The sequence below is a fragment of the Elaeis guineensis genome, chromosome 2 (genome assembly GCF_000442705.2).
Source record: "Elaeis guineensis isolate ETL-2024a chromosome 2, EG11, whole genome shotgun sequence".
Classification (NCBI taxonomy): domain Eukaryota; kingdom Viridiplantae; phylum Streptophyta; class Magnoliopsida; order Arecales; family Arecaceae; genus Elaeis; species Elaeis guineensis.
Genome location: NC_025994.2, coordinates 118,054,406 through 118,074,359, shown reverse-complemented (window position 1 = coordinate 118,074,359; position 19,954 = coordinate 118,054,406). Strand labels below are relative to the sequence as shown.

General features: G+C 35.7%; 1 protein-coding gene across 2 annotated transcripts; it reads right to left on the bottom strand.

Moving 5' to 3' along the window:
* Positions 1-1,599: 1,599 nt before the first annotated feature.
* Positions 1,600-18,909, bottom strand: LOC105041599 (neutral ceramidase-like). 2 transcript variants are annotated; one of them, XM_073252995.1, is made up of 10 exons: positions 18,503-18,909; positions 9,660-10,068; positions 7,646-7,854; positions 6,530-6,898; positions 6,127-6,385; positions 5,770-6,040; positions 5,560-5,685; positions 4,127-4,190; positions 3,720-3,889; positions 1,600-2,756 (listed from the first exon to the last, which is right to left on the bottom strand). In XM_073252995.1, exons 2-10 carry the CDS (start codon positions 10,001-10,003, stop codon positions 2,208-2,210), a joined length of 2,361 nt encoding a protein of 786 aa, XP_073109096.1. In that variant the 5' UTR covers positions 10,004-10,068; positions 18,503-18,909; the 3' UTR covers positions 1,600-2,207. The 2 variants fall into 2 exon arrangements, with proteins under 2 accessions (XP_073109096.1, XP_010916847.3); XM_010918545.4 differs by lacking the exon at positions 18,503-18,909 and adding an exon at positions 12,166-12,567.
* Between the last annotated feature and the right edge of the window lie 1,045 nt (positions 18,910-19,954).

Here is a 19,954-nt window from a genome sequence, read left to right as displayed (position 1 = left end):
TAAACTAGCACCTAATATATGTCCAAGCTATAGTGTGCAATATTAGAATTGTAAACTACGGCCCGGCGAGGGATGGGTCTTCAACACAGGAGGTTGAAGTGCATCTAGAAATCTGTGGACTGAATTTTATTCAGTCCACAACCACTGCAAAGAGTTTTAAGAAATCTTGGGAAGAGACCACCTCACGGTAACTAAATAAAATGACATAATTTGCAAAATCTTCTTCATTTATGATCAACTACATTTGACCTCCTTCTAATTTTTCTTTGGCAAGCCAATTTCGCTAAGTTCGACAAGGAAAGAAAGCTAGGGATGTATGAAGTTTGATTGTCGTACTGGGACTCCTAGTTGAATGTTTGTTATCAATGTGCACGATGGCACACGTGATGTGTCTACATTATTCAGGGAATCTGTCCTGTGTTAAAGTTATGGAGAATAAAAATAAAGCCAGTCTAGCTTTCATTTGGCAACATAACACCCCTATGGGCTCGTGACTCGGCATATGAGATGTTATATATTCTGACTTATGGGCTTCATGATTTTATCTTTTAAAAGGTACTTCACGTGAATAGAATGGTTCTTTTTTATAAAAGTTAAAATTCTCCTTCACTCACAACCAATGTGGGATTAACGATATCCTACCTTTTATACCACAACATAGCCTTTCAATCAAGAGATAATCTATATACGGACGAGAGATGTCCTCCTCCTTATTTTAATCACAAATCATCTGGTGCGTCACTATTGTGGTCAGAAACTCATGACTTAGCATATGAGGTATTGTCTGCTCTAATCTACGAGCTTCATAATTTTATTTTTTAAAAAATACTTCACACAAGAAAGATGATTCTTTGCTATATAAGATAGAATTCTCCTTGACCTCCCTTTTATACTTCAATGCTACCGTACACCTATCCATCAATCTTAAGCTACCAATCTACTTCAATAAAGATTCACCCTCACTAGTTTGGATAGCTAAAGTGCCTTTATGATGAATGCATTACCATCTTTTATAAGCTTCTTCAATGCTCTCCACCTCCTTATAGTTTTTCTATCTTTTTCGGACGCCTAGACAGGTGAGTCTTATCAGTCTGCCCATTCAGGAAAAGGGAAGGATTAACCCCTCTCTAACACCTTTTTGATTTTATGGCCTAATCCTTGTCACACTTCATGCGTAAATAACAAATCGTTAATTATTCAGCCACCCATAGTTAAGGCCTTCTCACAAGAGGCTCAATTCCGTGATATGATGAGCTCGAAAAGTCAACACCGCTTCATGGAGCTTTCGCAGAGCCTTGATGCCTCCACAAGAACCACTTCAGCTCCGCCTTTTGAGTCTATTTGGGGAATGCTGCTCGAAATCTTTTAGCAAATATGCTCCAGTAATTTTCATCAAAAAAAAATTTAAAAAAGAAAAAAAAAATATGCTCGAGTGCTCACAAGGTCTGAAGCAGCTCGCTTGAGTCAGGCCAAGCAGCTGCTTGCCAGGTTTTATAGCTTTCCTCCAGAAATCATGAAAATAGCCATCATTAACAAAGCCACATTGACTTCCCTGCTCTAGACCATAATCAACGTCGAGGTTCCACAAAGGCGAAGATGTAAGGTAAATCAGCATCCACTACAGATCATAATTATTGTACAAGTATTCGATATTCTCATAATAAGAAACTTTTCTTAAATCAATCACCTGTATGAGAAATATTAGCTCTATTAAGTTCCACAAACGAACATGAAAACCCTTGCAAAAACAATCATCCACCTCTTTCTTGATCATAACTGACAATCGTTTAAATAATGGCCCCTCTAATCTCCAGTAACATTAGAATCGGACTACTAATGTGCCGGACAAATATGGGCATGCTTCTTGAAAACCTAGTGCCTAATGCCTTCTGCCATAAATCATCATTCATCCAAAAACACGCCAATCCACAGAACTAAACCTTCGCAGGAACACAGCAAGCTGTGCTCAACAGCAGATCAAAGAACTCTGCATGGCTTCAATTCTTCCGATTAAATGTATACCAAATGATCAGAAAACAATGACCATGTGATTAATCACAAAGATGATCTGTTCTTGTAAGCAAGAGAACCAAGCAAATTTATCTTCATCAGCATATTATTGAATTAATGATTTTGTTGCATGAATGCTTCCTATTTCTGCCATGACGACTCAGCAAGGAATTCCAAGACCAGTGCATTTAACCTTGCTAAAGCACGACAAAGGCTCGAGAACTGCCTGTGAAATGTGTGATCGACCCAAACAAACTCTTTGAAGCACCAAAATGCCTTATTCTGTAGACACCTGAGACAACCGTCTCAGGAATCCTCCACTCTATGGTTGCATAGCTCTGAGAACTAAACTTTGAAGGCCTTGACCACTTGAAACGCAGGCAGAAATCATCATCATCATAGGCGGGAATCCAAGTCTTGCTACCATCTAAGATCTCGACAAGAGAAAATGTACCATCAGTTAGGAGGTCATTCCTAGGGCAAGCAGACCAGAATGTGGCTGCCACCATGCCGCCAGGCTTGAATGTGGAATTCGCAGGAACATCAGTACTGACATCCCCAAACCTCACACCAGTAGGAGTTGTGTCCACTACAACTCCAGGGAGCAAGCCAACTTGCTTGTCTAGGAGATCTGGAGGTTGTGGGCCTGGTTGGATGGTTTGACCGCTGATAAGTGCAGAAGCAAGCTTCTTGAATTCCTGAATATAGGCACTCAGCGTGTGTGGGCCATATAATGTTGATGCTCCCTGAGAAAGAACATGTGGACCTTAGAGCAATTTATGAGATCCCAAAGCAAATAATTTAACCTAGGATCTCAGCATCATGCTTCTTGAGATCACAAGGCAGTATGTAATCTAATGGAATTTGTGCTAAAGCTTGTAGGTGACAGAATCAGGTCACAGTTGAGAAGGAAAAACATTGAATTACGTATGAGAAATGTAGTAGGTAAGGCATAAATTCGCTACATAGCATCAAGGAAATGATGTATGAATGTTACAGTATCATTGATGAAAGGGGGAACATTTGAAATGATATACCTCTTTGAAGATGTTTGTTCCTGATTCTGGCCTCAACAATAACTCTGTTGATAAAGCCAAGTAATAGAGCTGTAAATTTTAATCTCTTGAACAGAGTTGCTACAATGACCCTTTTATGAACCCCAAATAGGGTTCAGATTTAACAATATTTTAGACAACTCGATAGTAGAACATAATATTAATGTAGGAAATTCAAAATGGATAGGGAAAAGCATATCAGGAACATATGCCATATAGCAAGTAAACAGGCTTCCAAGGAAACACTATATGTATGCATATAAAAAGTCAAAGACATGGAACAGCTACGTAAAATTTCTTCAGTGACATGTGCATCATGGATGAACACAAACTATATATATGTATTTGTATGCCACACCAATTAATCACTTCTGTCTTCTGATATCCCCGTTTTCAAGCCAAATTAATGGGATGATGTGACTAGCAACATGCTTCTCATTATATCAATACTCCTAGCATATATCCACATAATCTAAGCTGGCAAGTTAAAGTTTTATGAGTCCAAATGGATCTGGTTCTTGGATATGGGCATGCTTCATTATGGAACAAGGCATGTTAGACTGGATGCAAGGAATTCTTAACAATAAATAGGTGATTCATGGAAGGAACAAAAAATTTGTAAAATCAGTTGTATGAGAAACTAAAACTGCAAACCTCATATCTTTGGATCTGGTACTCCTCAAAGGTGGTCACATATTGAGAGTATGTGTTTGACAACCCAGCAATAACTATGCGAACGTTGCCACCAAATTCACCATTGCTGCCACTGGTAAGTACTGTTTGCACAGCATCTCTGAGACGCCTCCCAGCCATGGTTGTGAATTCTGTCAACAATATAACAAAATTCAGAGCCATTTCAGAAGTCCACCTCATTAAGGAATATAGAGAAAATGAATAATAAATTGAAGAGGCTGTCTAACAAATAAAAACAATGAATAAACAGAAACAATAGAAATTTTATTTTGCAAATTTTATCTCCAATTATAAGCAAGCAAATAAGTTCTGCATCTACAATCTTGATATTAGTACACTGTAAGGAAGAAAGGAGAAAACACATGTACCTCCAGGTACGCACAGGATGACCACTTGTCCTATTTGAATTATCTGAATTGGAAGTATGGAAGGCTGGAGAGAGGAAATGAAAAAGGAATTAGATGTATGCAACAAAAAAGAGAGCTCTTATTCTACAAGCAGCACGAGAGTTATTGCAAGATAAAATTTAAGTGCATTGTGCAACCATTCAACAAAAAGAAAAGGTGAATGCACTACAATCAAGTTAGAGATTCCAGTTTTGAGAAGAGCATATAAAAGTGCAAGTAGTCACCACTTTGACGCATCAGGGTAACCATTAAAATAACAATCATCAAGCATCAGTAATCCACTCTAAAGCAGAAACCAGAGAACTGCACCCCCCCCCCCCCCCCTCCCCCTCCCGTCCAATTTCTTGATAGGACCACATACATATGACCCAGTGGATACTGGATCGAACTGGCCAGTTTTTGAAAAACCAGCGACCCAAACAGTTTTCCATCTTCAAAGTGCTTATTGCTTGTATGGTTTAGAATCTCTCAACCTTCGAGACAGCAAATTTATAATAATTTATTAAGTTACAAAATTATATCTATGTTATTTTAATGGAGTTGTGCTTCATATTTTAATAATCAAATTTTCCTAAAACAAAAATATACTTTATTTTATTTATTTGGATATGTCTAAAAAATTGCCATTTAAAAAAATAAAAAATCAACAAACCCTACATATTTTCTGATGTTATATATAACTTTGCTAACACTTTTTTAGAAAATTAGATGAATCATGATTTTTTTCTATTTATGCTGCAATTAAAGGACAAAGTAGGATGTAGATCAGTGTCATTTAAAGAGTAGAACTGAACATGGAAAATTTATCAAAAAATAGGCACATTTTTCTTATATTATATCCAATTATTTATTTTTAAAATTTTTAATATGTTTAACTTATAAACCAGTCCAACCAATTGACCTGGCGATTGGACCAATGAGTGACCTGTTAGACATGGAGATTCAAGTTTAACAACTATGGTTTTATATGTCTCTATTTTAAAATTCATATAAGCAAGATAAACTTACAACAATTACATACAGCTCCTTAAAACAAATGCATCAGACAAGGATAAAGAAACAAGTCTACCTATCAAATGATGATTTATTGAAGTCATCCCCTACTTTATGCCTAAAGAAGTCACACAACTTCTAGATGATCAAAAGCACCAGAACAACTAGGAAATGTATTTTGTCAATTTAATCCACTAGTTTGTGCCTGATAAATGATTGCAATTTCCCATATCAACCCTTGCTTTCTTCTTCTATCTTCCGGATCCTTTCCAAGTTCTGGGGAACCTAAAAAGGCAGTTCCATTTAGGTTTAAAGGCAAGCCTTTCTTTTTTTCTTTTTTTCCCCCTTTTTATTGAAGTATTAGGTAGATAAAAGAAATACAAATGTGAGACACTGCTTACCGCCCAATTGTAAGGTAGCTTCATTTCACCGGTATCAATTAAAATAGGCTTTGGCTGCTGGCATGCAACTTGTTCCTTAGTTGGCGTTTTCAGCAAGTCCCCAACTAATTTCCAGAAAGGATTACCCTGATGCAGCATCAAAACAGACAACAGTTGAATACTCATTCAACACTCACCATGAAAAGATGAGGATTAAATGCTATAACCAACCTTGTCATCCCCTTGCTTGAAATCAAATGCTCCAGGACCATCTGTGGTTCCTGCAGCAAAAGCAAATCCCATCGCTGCTGGGCATGTTTTCACCATTTGCTGACCTCCCCCACTTGATGGAAAGTTTACCTCAAGCTGCGAGAAATCTATGTAAGTGTGACGATACTCAACCTTCCCCTTTACTTGCTCCGATGCTGTGTTGAAGAGATCCATAGCTTTGAAGAATTGCCTTTCACCAATGATATGTGTGCTTTCAAACTCATCAGGGTATCTGGCAGATAAACCCGATTATTCAAGTTCATAGTGATAATTGATTATATAATCTAGAAAGAAACTAAGCAATGACGCTAATTTTACCCTGGGCCACGGCCGTAACAGAGTTCATTCTTCCCATTGCAGGTACTGTGATTGAAATCACAAGGCAGTCCGGTGTCTATGCAGAATGTTCCAAGAACATTGGGACTAACATCTCCACAGTTTGATTGACAAAATGCAGACACAAATTTTGGTTTGTTACCCTCCCCACTCCGGACACGCTGTGAGACACTCACAGAACTTGCTAATCGCCTTCCACCAGATGCCTGGAAGGAGGATGCTAGCTGCAGCAACTCATCAACTGCAATAAGTGGGAAAAAAATAATAAATTTTGATTAAAAATTCTGGGAAATAAGTATCTATAGCTAAAACTGTCCCACCAATACGAAACATAAGGTTCCATAAAAAAGAATGCTAGAATAACAGAGACTATTTTCAGACATACAGTTCTCATGTGGCTGAGGAATAATGCCAGAGACTCTGCGTGGAAATCTATCAAGTTTGCTGCCAGCCCCAAAAGCATCATGGTATACGCTGTTGCTTCCTTTAGGGAAACCCTTTTGGTCAGCCCAGTCCTCCATGAAACGTGCAGCAGCTCCTTTATTGTCTCCACTAATCAAGGAGTTTGTGCGACTCATGGAAGTTCCATGAGTTGCAAACCAGTTAAAGCTTCCAACTGGACCCCATTCATCATCTACAAACTTCAGCAGAGTCATTTCTTTATCAACATTGTACTTGTACTGGTTGCACTCTGAAGCAGGATTATTTAGGTAGGCACTAGGACTGCGATTAACACTAGCATCCAGGAGCTCTCCTGAAATCAAAAGATCCAATGCCATAACAAAGGATCATGTAACTACTGAAACTGACTTAAATTACAGGACATAAGTCATAATGCTAACACAGTTTGGCTAAATGAATTTGCAAAATATTTTATGTGGTGCATATTTCATCACATTATTCCAACAAGATAGTGGAAAATTGAGAATATAAACACTTACGCTAACAATTTTAAAGGAACATAATCATTCTCTTTACATCAAAACTGGATCTAACTTCAGGTGACCAGCCTACATTACTAGGACACATTTCAGTTTATACAAAAAATTGTCCACGATCAACATTACCGGATACAGGAATATGCAATGTTTAAATGATGGTAACAATTATGATGATGACAACAATAACCATCACAACCAGCTGAAGAAAGAACACCTGAAGTAATGACTAAAAGTTCTACTACAATATTATTTAATTCTCAGATAATAGAAGATTTATAGACAAAGATACCAAACGAAGAACCTCTTTGTGCTTTATAAGTTGATAGGTTTAACTCCCAGGCTTGCGATACCATTATAGCAACCATTACACAGCACTAGCACATAAATTAGCATTGGCTAAAATTATATGCTACTCAAAATTCACCACAAAATACAAACACTGTAGTTGTAAATAAATGATATTAATATGTCAACTAGACAGCAGTATCCAACCAGACAGAATAAACAAACAGGGCAAATCCTCCATTTTACAAATTATAATGCAGAATCTATCCCCTTACCTTTATTTACAAAGATACTTCCAGGACGGAGGTTTTCATGAGCTTGTATAATACTTTTCTCGATGCCATCAACAATGACATCAAATGATTGACTTACAAATCCGAGAGATGTTATGATATATACAACATATTGAAGATAACCCCCGGGTCCAGCATGAGTATGAATGCCACTGATGACCACATTTTGTTCATTGTATATGCCTCCATACCTGCCAAAATGAAGGTCAGACAATAAGATCCACCAGTTTGCCCAACCATTTAGGCTGTGTTTGGATAGGGAACAAGAAAACTGGCGATACTAAAAGTTATACCTCTAGGAATTGTTATGCTAATTTCCATTTTTTGCTAGACTTTTGAATAGCAAAAGCCTGCCTTTTGGAATAAATTTTGAATGATTACTTTTCCATCCATAAAAAAGTAAAAAGGAGGCATAAAAGGTGCCTTTATGCCAAGGAATAGTTTATGACAGCTTCCCTTGGAATGGTTATACCTGTCATAAGCAAGTTTGCCTAGCATAACAATTCCTTGGTTACGCCTCCTTCCAGAATGCTGTTTGGCATGCACCAGGCTTATTATTCCAAGCCTTGTGCCTACTTTATGCCGATAAACCAAAGCAGCCTCAAAGTAACATGCTGATATCTAAGTGAAACTGAAAATCAAGATGAATGGATTAGATATATGGGTTGTGAAGAGATTGAAATCCATCCATCCATATATGAAGACTACATCAGCAAAATACAATGTAATTTATAAATCATGTATTCCGAAAGTGAAGGCATTATCTCCACAAAGTATTTTCCTGTGAGAATTGTATTAATGATAATTAAAGGTATATGTGGTGGTCCAAGGAAGAGGAAGACCAACCAAAAACATATTGTCCCATAAATATAACACTAGAAGGGCCTAGAAAACAAAGGATAGTGAGGAATTCATTCTAATGTTCAAAAGGATCGCCACAAAAAAATATCACTTTGTAAGTTTTGTGACCAGTTATATGACTTTAACAAACTGAATGGCTCTCCACTTACAAGGACAACAACAAAGATACACAAAAGATTCATGATATGGTGATGTTAAGAGTGATCAGCAAAATCCAAATGAATAAATAACATCAAGATAGTAGTATAAAGTATAAACTATAAAACAAAATTAGTTTCACTGCCAGAAGAATTTTCTAATGATAACAGTTCAACGATATCCCTTTCATTAGTAGGAAAAGGTAGCTGTACATGAAAGTTCTGTAATCTATAATGGCCCAAAATAAAAATCATGCATTGCTAAATAAATTGATACCACTTCATTGCTGTGGACAAAGTAGCAAATCCACAGTTCAATTATTTATTTGAATGCTCAGAATGGAAAGCTAGCAATTAAGATAGACAATGCACATTATGCCTGTAGTGATACCAGAATGTTTTGCATAGTGTAGAATCTCATGGATAAATCCATTCTAAACTAGAGCAAGTTTGGATAGAGAGATGACAATTCTTATCCCATTTACTTGGAACCAGAACTATGAATGGTTCTTCATCAAACATGTCAATTAGTTTTTTTCCTAAGAATCTTTTTTATTCATATTCTTTTAGGACTTCACTTCTTTTCTGACCATCAACACAAAAATGAACCATCTTATAAGGAGTCCAGTTACCTTCATTGAAAATGTACCACCATCTAAGTTGGTGCCTCATCAACTATTGCAACTCCAAAGCTTCCTCTTACATACTCTTTTGTGACCCTATTGTTTTGATTTTCACAAATTTATGCAAGCATTTTTAGCTCATCAACTATTGCAACTCCTAAGCTCCCTCTTACGTACTCATTTGTGACCCTATTGTTTTTTACAAATTTATGCGAGCATTCTTAGCTCTTATAAATTTCTTAAATGTTCTGAATATTCATTAGTGTCTAATTCATAAAGCAAGGTTTAGATGTTCATATTTAAGAGCAGCATCATGGAGTAGCTGAATGGGACTTAATAGTAACAGCATAAGAAAATTTTCTGACTCCTGAGTACCTCAACTTTAGTCTTTCAATTACTTTGATTGTGACGAGTTGGGATGCCATGCATGCATCCAGATTCACAAACACCACATGGCTTCCCCCAGGCTCAGCAACAATGAATGAGCGGGCCTTTAGCCTGAAATGAACTCCAGAGGCAAGCTGCTCGGCATTAGCATACCCCATCATGTTGACATCAGCTGCGGGCCCTGTTATGTCATAGCTCCCAAGCCCAATCAAGTATGTTGAATCTGAGAGAGTTTCTTTGCAGTTATGAAAAAGAAGTACTAGTAGAAGCCAAAACCAAATGCTTGCACATGCAGTATGAGTGTAGCGTGAGGAAAGAATAAATAGCTCCATTTGTATTGACAAAAAGACCCCTTCAATTATCTCAGATGTGCCAAATCACATTTAGCTGCTGCAAACTGAGGAAGAAAAAAACCAAATTAGCACATAACTTAAAGGTATTTATAACTAATTAAATTAAAACAAAAAACTGCATCTGTAAAATTGCACAATCTATGATGACAAATAGACTTGACATGTCATGCTCTCAAATCATCGGGCATATCATTTGTTGTCTTTGAAATCTCAAATATAATGGCCATTTGGTGTTGCTTTCATTTACTTTTTTTTGTTTCCATGATCAAAGATGAAAAACGAACGAAGTGAACATGTGTGATGAAACCTTTTTGTTTTTCTAATTGTTTTTTGGGAAAACCTTTAGAGCTTTTGGTAGCAAAGGTTTATTGCTTTCCAAAAAGAGTGGAAATAAAAGCAAAGAATATCAGAAGTTTTGTACAAATGCTATGTTCAATATCAATCTACATGTGGCATTTCACTAACTTGCAGAGAAACAAAAACATTGAAACAACAACAGTGCCAAACAGGTCCTAAGTAAACCAGAGGGAGGTGCATCATATACAAGCATTAACTAGGCATTTGGTTCATACAAACAGTAGAAAGTGATGGTACTGACAGAAAGGCTGCCTACCTAAAACCAGCCTTGAGATTGGCTGCATGTGAAAGGACCACCATTTATACGCTAATAAAAAAGCATGCCAAGATTGAAAAAAATTAAATCAGTTTAAGCCAGTTGGAAAGAAATGAAACATGCTCCATCCATGTAGCCTGCACCAACTGATCTTTCAACTGAGATGAACAAGAAAGCAGACCCTTTGAAGAATATCCATGGACAAACTCAAATGATACTTTTCCCCCTCTCTCCACAGGATCTGTGTGCGCACTCCTCAACCTCTGAATCCTCCACATTATAACGAACCATTCTCATGCTATAGATTCCCAACTTTCAGACTACAAACACATCAAATCTAATATAGTTTCAGGTATTATAAAATGAAATGGTGACTTGAGAAAGCCCTGGCCAGAATAATTTAGATTTCCTTTGACGGTTTAGAAAGTACAAAGGAGAAAATGAAAAAGACTCAAAACTAAAAGACTTGATTTAGTGGGTAGCATACCTCTCAAAGAAAATGCAAAAGGACTCAAATCAAACTTGAAACTTGTGGCAAGGTGCTATTACTAATTTACAGCTAGAATTGTAAGCATTCCTAACGACAATTACAGTAGGGATCAAGAAAGTTTTAGCATCCAACTGTCCACCAATACCTATCTGCAAACTATAATCAAGTGAACATTTAAACCCTGATATTATTTTTAAGAGGAAATGATAATGAGAATCTACACCCACTTATGCTCATTATGATCTGCAACAGCCCATAGGCTCCAAAGAAACCCAATTATAGAATTACTAAAGAATGTATAGCTCAAACCAAATCACTCCAAATGTCTGGAGAATTTGTGTTGGTATGGGGTACAACCACCCTACACCTTATGCTATGTTGGTTGGTTTCACACTGGGTTTGTCCCATATTTGCATTCACATCTTGCCTGCGTTCAAGGATGTCCACCTGCGTGATGCTTTTATAGAAGGTGTTATCGCCAACCCTCAAGTGACTCTCCCCCCACCCTAGAGTGGCAAGGCCGTTGATGCGCAAAGGCCTTTTGGAGATGGTTCCTATTTGGGGTAGTTTTACTCAGCTGGGGGTTCACCTGCGGTCTCGAAGGATGATCAATAGGATAGCAAAGACCATTGGGAAGCCATTACATATTTGTCAACCTATGACAAGTAAATCAAAGCTCGCTTATATGCGGGTTGTATTGAATTGAATCCTCACAGCTAGTTGTGGGTGGATTGAATTGGGCAATGGTGGCATGGAAGAACAGGTGGTTGAGAGTTCCTGAAGCCTCACATAATCAAATCTCCAGTGATGAATTCACGGTGACATAAAATCAAAATCTGAATGCTGATTTTATGTAAATCTGATCTTCTTGGAAGCACATTATGAAACTCGCACTTGGAATCGGCGTGCCCCAGCTAAATTCTATGAATAAATTGGTTCAAAGACATGCATCTACCTACATATAGTAAATACCTAAATATGGCGAGGATCTAGACGAGAGACCTCCGGCCAAAATGGGAAGGCATCTGGAAAACTCACCAGACTGAAGCCTCACGCAATTCACCGGCGAAACCCCCCTGTTTTTTTGATAACAACTGGCGAAACCCCTTCAAACCACCTCCAACGCTTCTAAGTTCTATTTCCCAAAATGGAACGCCGAGGTGCCTTTTCTTTTAGATTAGCAGATGGTCATCGGATACCGCAGCTGTCTGCCATAAACCATCCCACCCCAACCCCATCAAAAAAGCAGGGATAAAAGAAAAAATCAAAGCCGTTATGTTAATTCCTCGATAAAGAAAACTAGTAAACATGTAGTGCCAACATGGAATATGGTTATACGGATGACGAGGTCAAGCTAATAAGCTAATGGAAGCGCCGAGGCCCAGTGGGAAAGCAAGAAACAAGCTGAGATAAAATCCTAAAAGCGCTAGTTGTGTGAGGCAGCTGGGAACCTCCGTGAAGAAGAAAGTGGCCTTGACTCATTTGGCCACGACGACGAATGGAACGAAGCTGGAGACCCGGACAAAGCCACGGGCCCGAGCACGGGGATCAGTTGGAAGGAGAAGGTGCAAAGCGCAACAAGACGAGGCCCAACTCCGCTACTTCCACTCACCAGATTGGCCGGGGCAATGCGCAGTACCCACCTTTGCTGCCGCAGATATTAATATATTTGATCATAATTAAAATTTATTATCTGATATATAATAATAATTATTATTATTATTATTACTTAATATGCAACATAAGTTGATTTTTGAAATCTCTATATTATCCTATTGCATTTAAAAGAAAGTTAAAAAAAATAAGCTATCGCACCAGATAGTATCAGGTGCGGTATTAATAATGCACCTTTTTTTTTTCTCTACGCAATAAAATTTATTAATGAATGTGTAATAAAAAATTAATTATTAAAATTTTTTATCATAATCTATTATATTGCTATATTACTATATTATATTTATTATACAACTTATTCATTACTATAATAAATTTTATTTATCATTAATTTATTATATTATTAAATTATATTTATTATAATTTATTATATTATTATATTAATTCGTTCGGGCTACATGACCGATACTCTTCTTATTATATTTCTGTTGTTTAGGGTGCAAAATTCAAATAAGAAAAAAAATTTTATGTACCACAGGCGGTGTAAAAAATTCGACAGAGAGTGCACTGTCTTATCCGATTGATCCACATAGCCATCACTTTCTAATGCGTAGCTCTTTGAAAAAATTATGATATCTTATATCCATATTATAACATCATATGTGCACATTATAACCTATTGCAAACAAGATGTCATAATATGATCCAGAAAATTATGACATCCTGCATATTATAACATTTTGTGTCAAATTATGACTTTCTGCATACAGGATGTCGTATAATAGCTCAGAATTATGAGAGAGGTATTTTTGTCCAACTATTTTTTAATACACATTTAATGCCTACAATTCTGTTTTTTCGTTTGAAAATTTTGAATGATAAAAATGCTCCTTCTTTTTGAGACAGTTCAAGCATGTATATTTTTAAAATTTTTATAGCAGAAGCAGTAGTTTAAAATTTTTAATCTCCTACACATGCTTTAGATCAAATCTAAACTACCTTCTCGAGGATCTATGATATGAAAAATTTGCATAAAAAAATCTGATTTGAAACAAAACACTGCATCGATCGTATCAATGCCCTGAATCAGATCTAACGCTTAGATCTGATCCAATGAATTCAGAACCCATATTATCTGATCGTAGGTCGATGATCACCACTACTGATACACGTGGTAGAAGGTCCTTCCTGATACCGAGTAGCCGCACAATGGGTCCGACCTCTACAGGTGATCCACTCGAAACACCGAACAAATCATCCTTCTCAGGAATGCTAGCTTGCAACGAAGGATTTGGATGGCTGTTGAAGACCTCTTTCTTCAGATCAAACGGATACCTCCAAATCAGAAGAGAGAGCTTTTCAAGGAGGAGATGGCATGGAAGAAGAAAAACAAAATTCCTTTTATTTTTCTCTCTCACAAAATAGGAACTAGGAAATCCTAAAATCCTGCCCTAGATCTCACGCCCCAAAGAGGATCTTCTTCCTCTTTTTCTCATGCACAGACGCCCACCCCTCTTTCTCATATCTCTCACACCCTCTCTGAGGATTTCTCACGCCAAATCTGAAGTGGTTTGGCGCACAAAAATCAGCCCTTCTTAAAGGTGATGTCCCAAGTAGAGTTTGGATAATCTGGTTTAGCTTCAAACAACCTTTGATCTTATCACGAATTCAAATCAAATTTGAACTCCTTTTTAAGCATACTATGACATACCGTGTCAAAATTATAATTTTCTATAAGTAGAATATCATAATATGGACATAAGATATCATAATATAAAAAAAATTATGATATCACAAAAAGTCATAATTTGACGTGGGATGTCATAAAATAACATAAAATATCATAATTTTTTAGAAATATTTTCATTATTCAAAATTTTCAAATAAAAAAGTAGAACTGCAGACATTAAATATATATTGAAAAGTGATGGCTATATGGACTAATCGGACAAGATGGTGCATTCTACGTTGGATTTTCTATACCGCCTGCGGTAAACATTTTCCTTCAAATAGGTGGGCCAGGTTCAATGAAAATGTGAGCTTTTTACCTGGTGAATAATGTTCACGAATGCTATTATGGCCCCCCTGCTTCTTGCTTTATTTTCACTACATGCGGTCCTTTTACAAGTGCTTTGCGTCCACCTGACAATAAGGCTTGCCACAGTGTTTATGGGTGGAACGTGTTATAAATTAAACCAGATCCAATCTAACCTATTTTGACATTTAGGTTCGGGCCACATTTATAAAGCAAACGAAACTAGAGTGAATGTCGGAAAGGATAGAGATGGTAGGCCCGTAGAAGTTTAGAATGGAATCGTTCTCATCGTTTACTCAAGAAACATTATGACACTTTTCCTGGGAATTAAAGGACCGTGAGAATGCGCTAAACCATCAAAAAAAAATACAACTCCAAAAACTTGATTTATCAATTCTGAATAGGAAATTCTTTCGCGAACGCATGCACCACACATGGTGATTGGCTCATATACGGGCCAATGAAAAAAAAAAAATTTTTATACGTTGTCTCATCTCGTATGTGAGTCAATCACTACACATGATGCACGCATTCTGCATCGTGCATGGTGCACAAAAAATTTTTCATTTTAAATTTTAAGTGATACATCTCAAAACTAATCACAATATGATAGAACTGATTAATCAAAAGATTGCTATGAAGCCTTCATTTGGCCAACCAGCTCCTGTCATATGGCTAGTCAAGCTGCATGGAGATGTCCAAAACTCCCTCATATGACTACAGCTAATCTACGATGGCAAACTTCTATAATCAAGAGATACAGAAAAATTGATGAATACAAAAATCACTAGCATGATTTCTTTGAAACATGCAAAAGGTTATCCAACATAATCGATCAATGCATCCCAAGATTCTACGGCAACGGATACCAATCCTTATCTATATAAACTATTCCAAAAAAACTCTCCAAATAGCCTCTCATACAATACCTCCAATGTTTTTGTGAGAGTTATCAAACTTAGACATCACATGATCCTTCGTCGGACATGCTCTAACCAAAGGGCTCCCATGCCTATGGTATTCCTATTGGAGCAAAGATTCAGGCATGATCTCCTTCCTTCAACATTAATTGGATGCAATCGATCCATCCAAATCTTGGCAACCATCATCCACTGATTAGGGAGGCAAGATCTGCGGCCAACTCCCTCAATTTTTGTAGTATCTCGTCGAGCCCTCCAGCATACCAACCAACTTGCAATCAATTTCCAGCAGCAATACTAATTACCACCAATCCATACCGGCCTATTCAAATCTCCTTATGAAACCATTGGTTGCAAGTTTCATGAGTCAAATATGATCTTTTAGTTCCTCATAAGCTACCAAAAAAAATCAAGCCTTTAAGCTTGCTATTCATAACTTGGCTAATTAAGTAGACAATCTCTCTGATACTCCAATTTACAAGAAGCAATATTAAAATTTCAACTATAACTCTATGTTTAATTAAGATCATGAGAAGATGGATGAATGGAATTAAAAGGATAAATGGCTTTTACCCATCGTTTGGTTTAAAAAATTATAGAAATAATGGATAAAAAAGAAAGAATTATCAGTGCATCTTGATCCATCAATTTGCATTCTCCCAAATTGAAAAAATGAAGAAAGGATAGATAGAGCAATGAAGGATAAACTTTTGCATTAACAAAATTATCCCTCATTAATTTTTTTTTGATAAACTATAATACTTCTTAATTTTTTTCATTTATATTATTTATATATATTTTTATATATATTATTAAATTTTATTAATCATTATTTTAATTTTAGTATATAATTTTAATAATTATAATTAAATAATTAGATTATCTTCTATTTCTCTATATATATATTTACTATTTTTAATTAACTATTTTTATAATATTAATTAACTATTTAAATAAAATTATAAATTAATTAGTTATAATATATAGTTGATTTTATTAATAATTAATTTATAAAATTATATATTAAATTAAATATTTATATAATTTTTACTCTATCTATCCATCTTTTTTCTTCCATCTATATTTCCTTCAATCCATCCTTCGCACCAAATAGAGGATAAGAGCTTGGCAGATCGTATAAAACCAACAACTTTGACTAAAACTAGAATAAGAAAGTGTCAAATAGACCTACTCATGGACCAAGTAGGATGGGGCCATGTTCCAATCGACCTCTGCCTAAATAGTAATTTAATTTAGTTAGGCCCGAGCCTAGCCCGCTTGACCTTCGGCCTATTTTTTAAGCCCAAATTCAGCCCTTGCGCAGGGTTTAGGCAGTTGGTGCTTGCAAATACTAGGCATATTGACAGAAAATCATATTCTAAAGTAAGTAATTAAGAAACAAAGCTATCATGATAAAATTACGGTAACATGCTTTCAACTTTTCATAATTTTAAATTATATATCAAAACTTCTAATTTTTTAATTAGACCCTACAACATAAGATTTGGAATTGTTATCTAATAATTTCAGATACCATATTTCATTAATTCCTTCCCCTTGAATTATAATAGTTTTTCTAATGGAAAGAGAGAAGATCACGTTGCCGTGACTCCTCATTCCTCCTTTCTTTCCGCTGGTTGGATTTTGTCCGACTTGGTTGAGAGCAGTGAAGAGGAAGAGACGGCATAGGAGAGAGATAAACCTAATACTGATGAACCTTAAAGCACGGGAGAGAGATAAACCTAATACTGATGAACCTGAAAACACGGAAATAAATAAAGCAGCAGAAGAAGAGAAAGGTATGATTTCCAATGGATCTGCAGGAGTTGCAGTCTTGGAAAGCTCCAAAACTGCATTAAAACCATGGTTGTGGTAGTAGTGCCCACCATTGTTTTGGCAGTTTAAGGGATTGTAATGTATGGTTCAAAATGGTTGAAAAAAAATTCTCTGTGCACCACCCGCGGCGTAGAAAATATGGCATCGAGCACGCCGCTTCATTATATAATTATTATTTTTTAATATATATTTAATATTTATAATTTAATTTTTTTATTTAAAATTTAAAATGATAAAAATATTTTTTTTAAAAAAAATATAATATCTTTTTTTAAAAATTATAATATTTTTTTATAAAAATTAAAACATTCTCTTTCAAAAAAAATTATAACACATCTTCGCAGAATTATAAAATTCCTTCACAAAATTATGATACCTCTTCACAAAAATTATGATATCCTATAAAAAATTATAATATTTTATATAAAAAATAATAATTTCAATATAAAATATTATAATTTTTAAAAATATATTTTTTATTATTTAAAATTTTAAATAAAAAATAAAATTATAAATATTAAATATATATTAAAAAATGATAGCTACATAATCCAATAAAATAAAACAGTGCACTCTACCACAAATTTTCAACACCATGAGAGGTGTATAAAAAATTTCTGAATGATTGAGCCTTCTTGCTCTTCTCCTCCTTCGGACGGTAGGGGAGGCAAAAAAACAGCCACTTCAAATGATTATGCACAAATTCGATTCCTGCCGTTAAAACCATTAATGAATACAATATAGAAGAAAACCATTAATTTTGTGGGAAAAGGAACTCAAAACAATGTTATACTTGTAAAAGTCCAGATGAACAAAACAATGTCACTCGTCTCAACTTTCTCAATGATCTCAACAGGGATCTTAGATTCAATGTCCCCCAATCCAAATTCCCGAAAGCATTTCTGCAAGAGGCAAGAAGATTTAAGAACCAGGCTACATTAATCTACGAGATGACGGAGCTACTTATAACCAGCAAGCATGGTCTTCACCTCCAATTCTTGCCAGCTTCCGTGTCTTCTTACTCCATCATTACTACTTCCTCCTTGGCAACCCCACACCCACCAAGACCAAGCCCTCAGAGCCCTCCTTTCGCCATCTCATCTCCAACCTTCCTGCCATCCCTAACACACCAGCAATCCTCAACCTTATCACAAACATGTTCTTCGATTTGGACCATCCTCGTCACCCACTCAACCTTATCCCTAACACACCTTCAAGAAGCCCTTCCTCTATGCATTGGACCTACAAATCCTGGTACGAAAGGCAGAGCCGCCGACTCAATAGCCAGCGGCCAAACACGGCCATAGCGAGGGAATGAACATGCATGATGGTAAGGCATTAAAAGACTTGGACAGGCAGATAGCTACCGCAAGGGAATGAATTCAATAGCCCCATTTTCGACAAAGCCTAGGATATAAATATATATACACACACACATATATACATATATATACATACATAAATACATACAAATATATATATATATATATATACACACACACACATATATACATATACGTACACATGTACACACACATACACACACACACACGCACACACACATACATATAAATATACACATACATATAAATATACATATACATATACATACATATAAATATACATACATATATACATACATATAAATATATATAATATATATATAATATATAATATATATATATATATATATATATATATATAAACTCGAATTTTGAAAAAGAATAAATTTGGCACGAACTATATTGCATAATCAAAATTGATTTCAAATTGATGAACTTGATATGCTTATTTTTTATAAATGATTATTTACTTAAATGCCTGATAAAATCAGTTGAAAGTGATCACTGCTTACTGAACTGTCTAGCTCATTACCTCCTATTTTACTGTTTTTGCAGATGTTGAGGAATTAAGATAATACAAGATATGAATGGAAGAGTGATCAAAAGCAGAATCTCCATACTTTTATTTTAGGTTAAAAATCTTATTGAAGATGCAAGGCTTATGAATCATTGTTGAATTTATTGAGATATTAAAGAAAAAATTTAGATCGTTATGTTTTGGATTTAAATTATTGACTAATTATTCCCTGTTATTTTAAATAGCATAATAAGATGCCTTGCATGCTTATGGAAAGAGTTTTCTATGAATATGCGGTAGTTGTCATGACCCTCGATTCACAATCTCGGATATATATATATATATATAATAATATATATATATATATAAAAAAGGTGATCAAGGGAAAGAGCTCCTACAACTGTAAAGTTTGGGAAATAATCAGATGTGCGCAATCTTACACACACACACACATAGTTTTCCTACTTCAAACTGGTGACATTCAAGCAACAACCGAGCAAACTTACCTTGCAACAAGGTCCGCCCGCTTAGACCCTAGGATTAATGCAAATTTAAGATCATT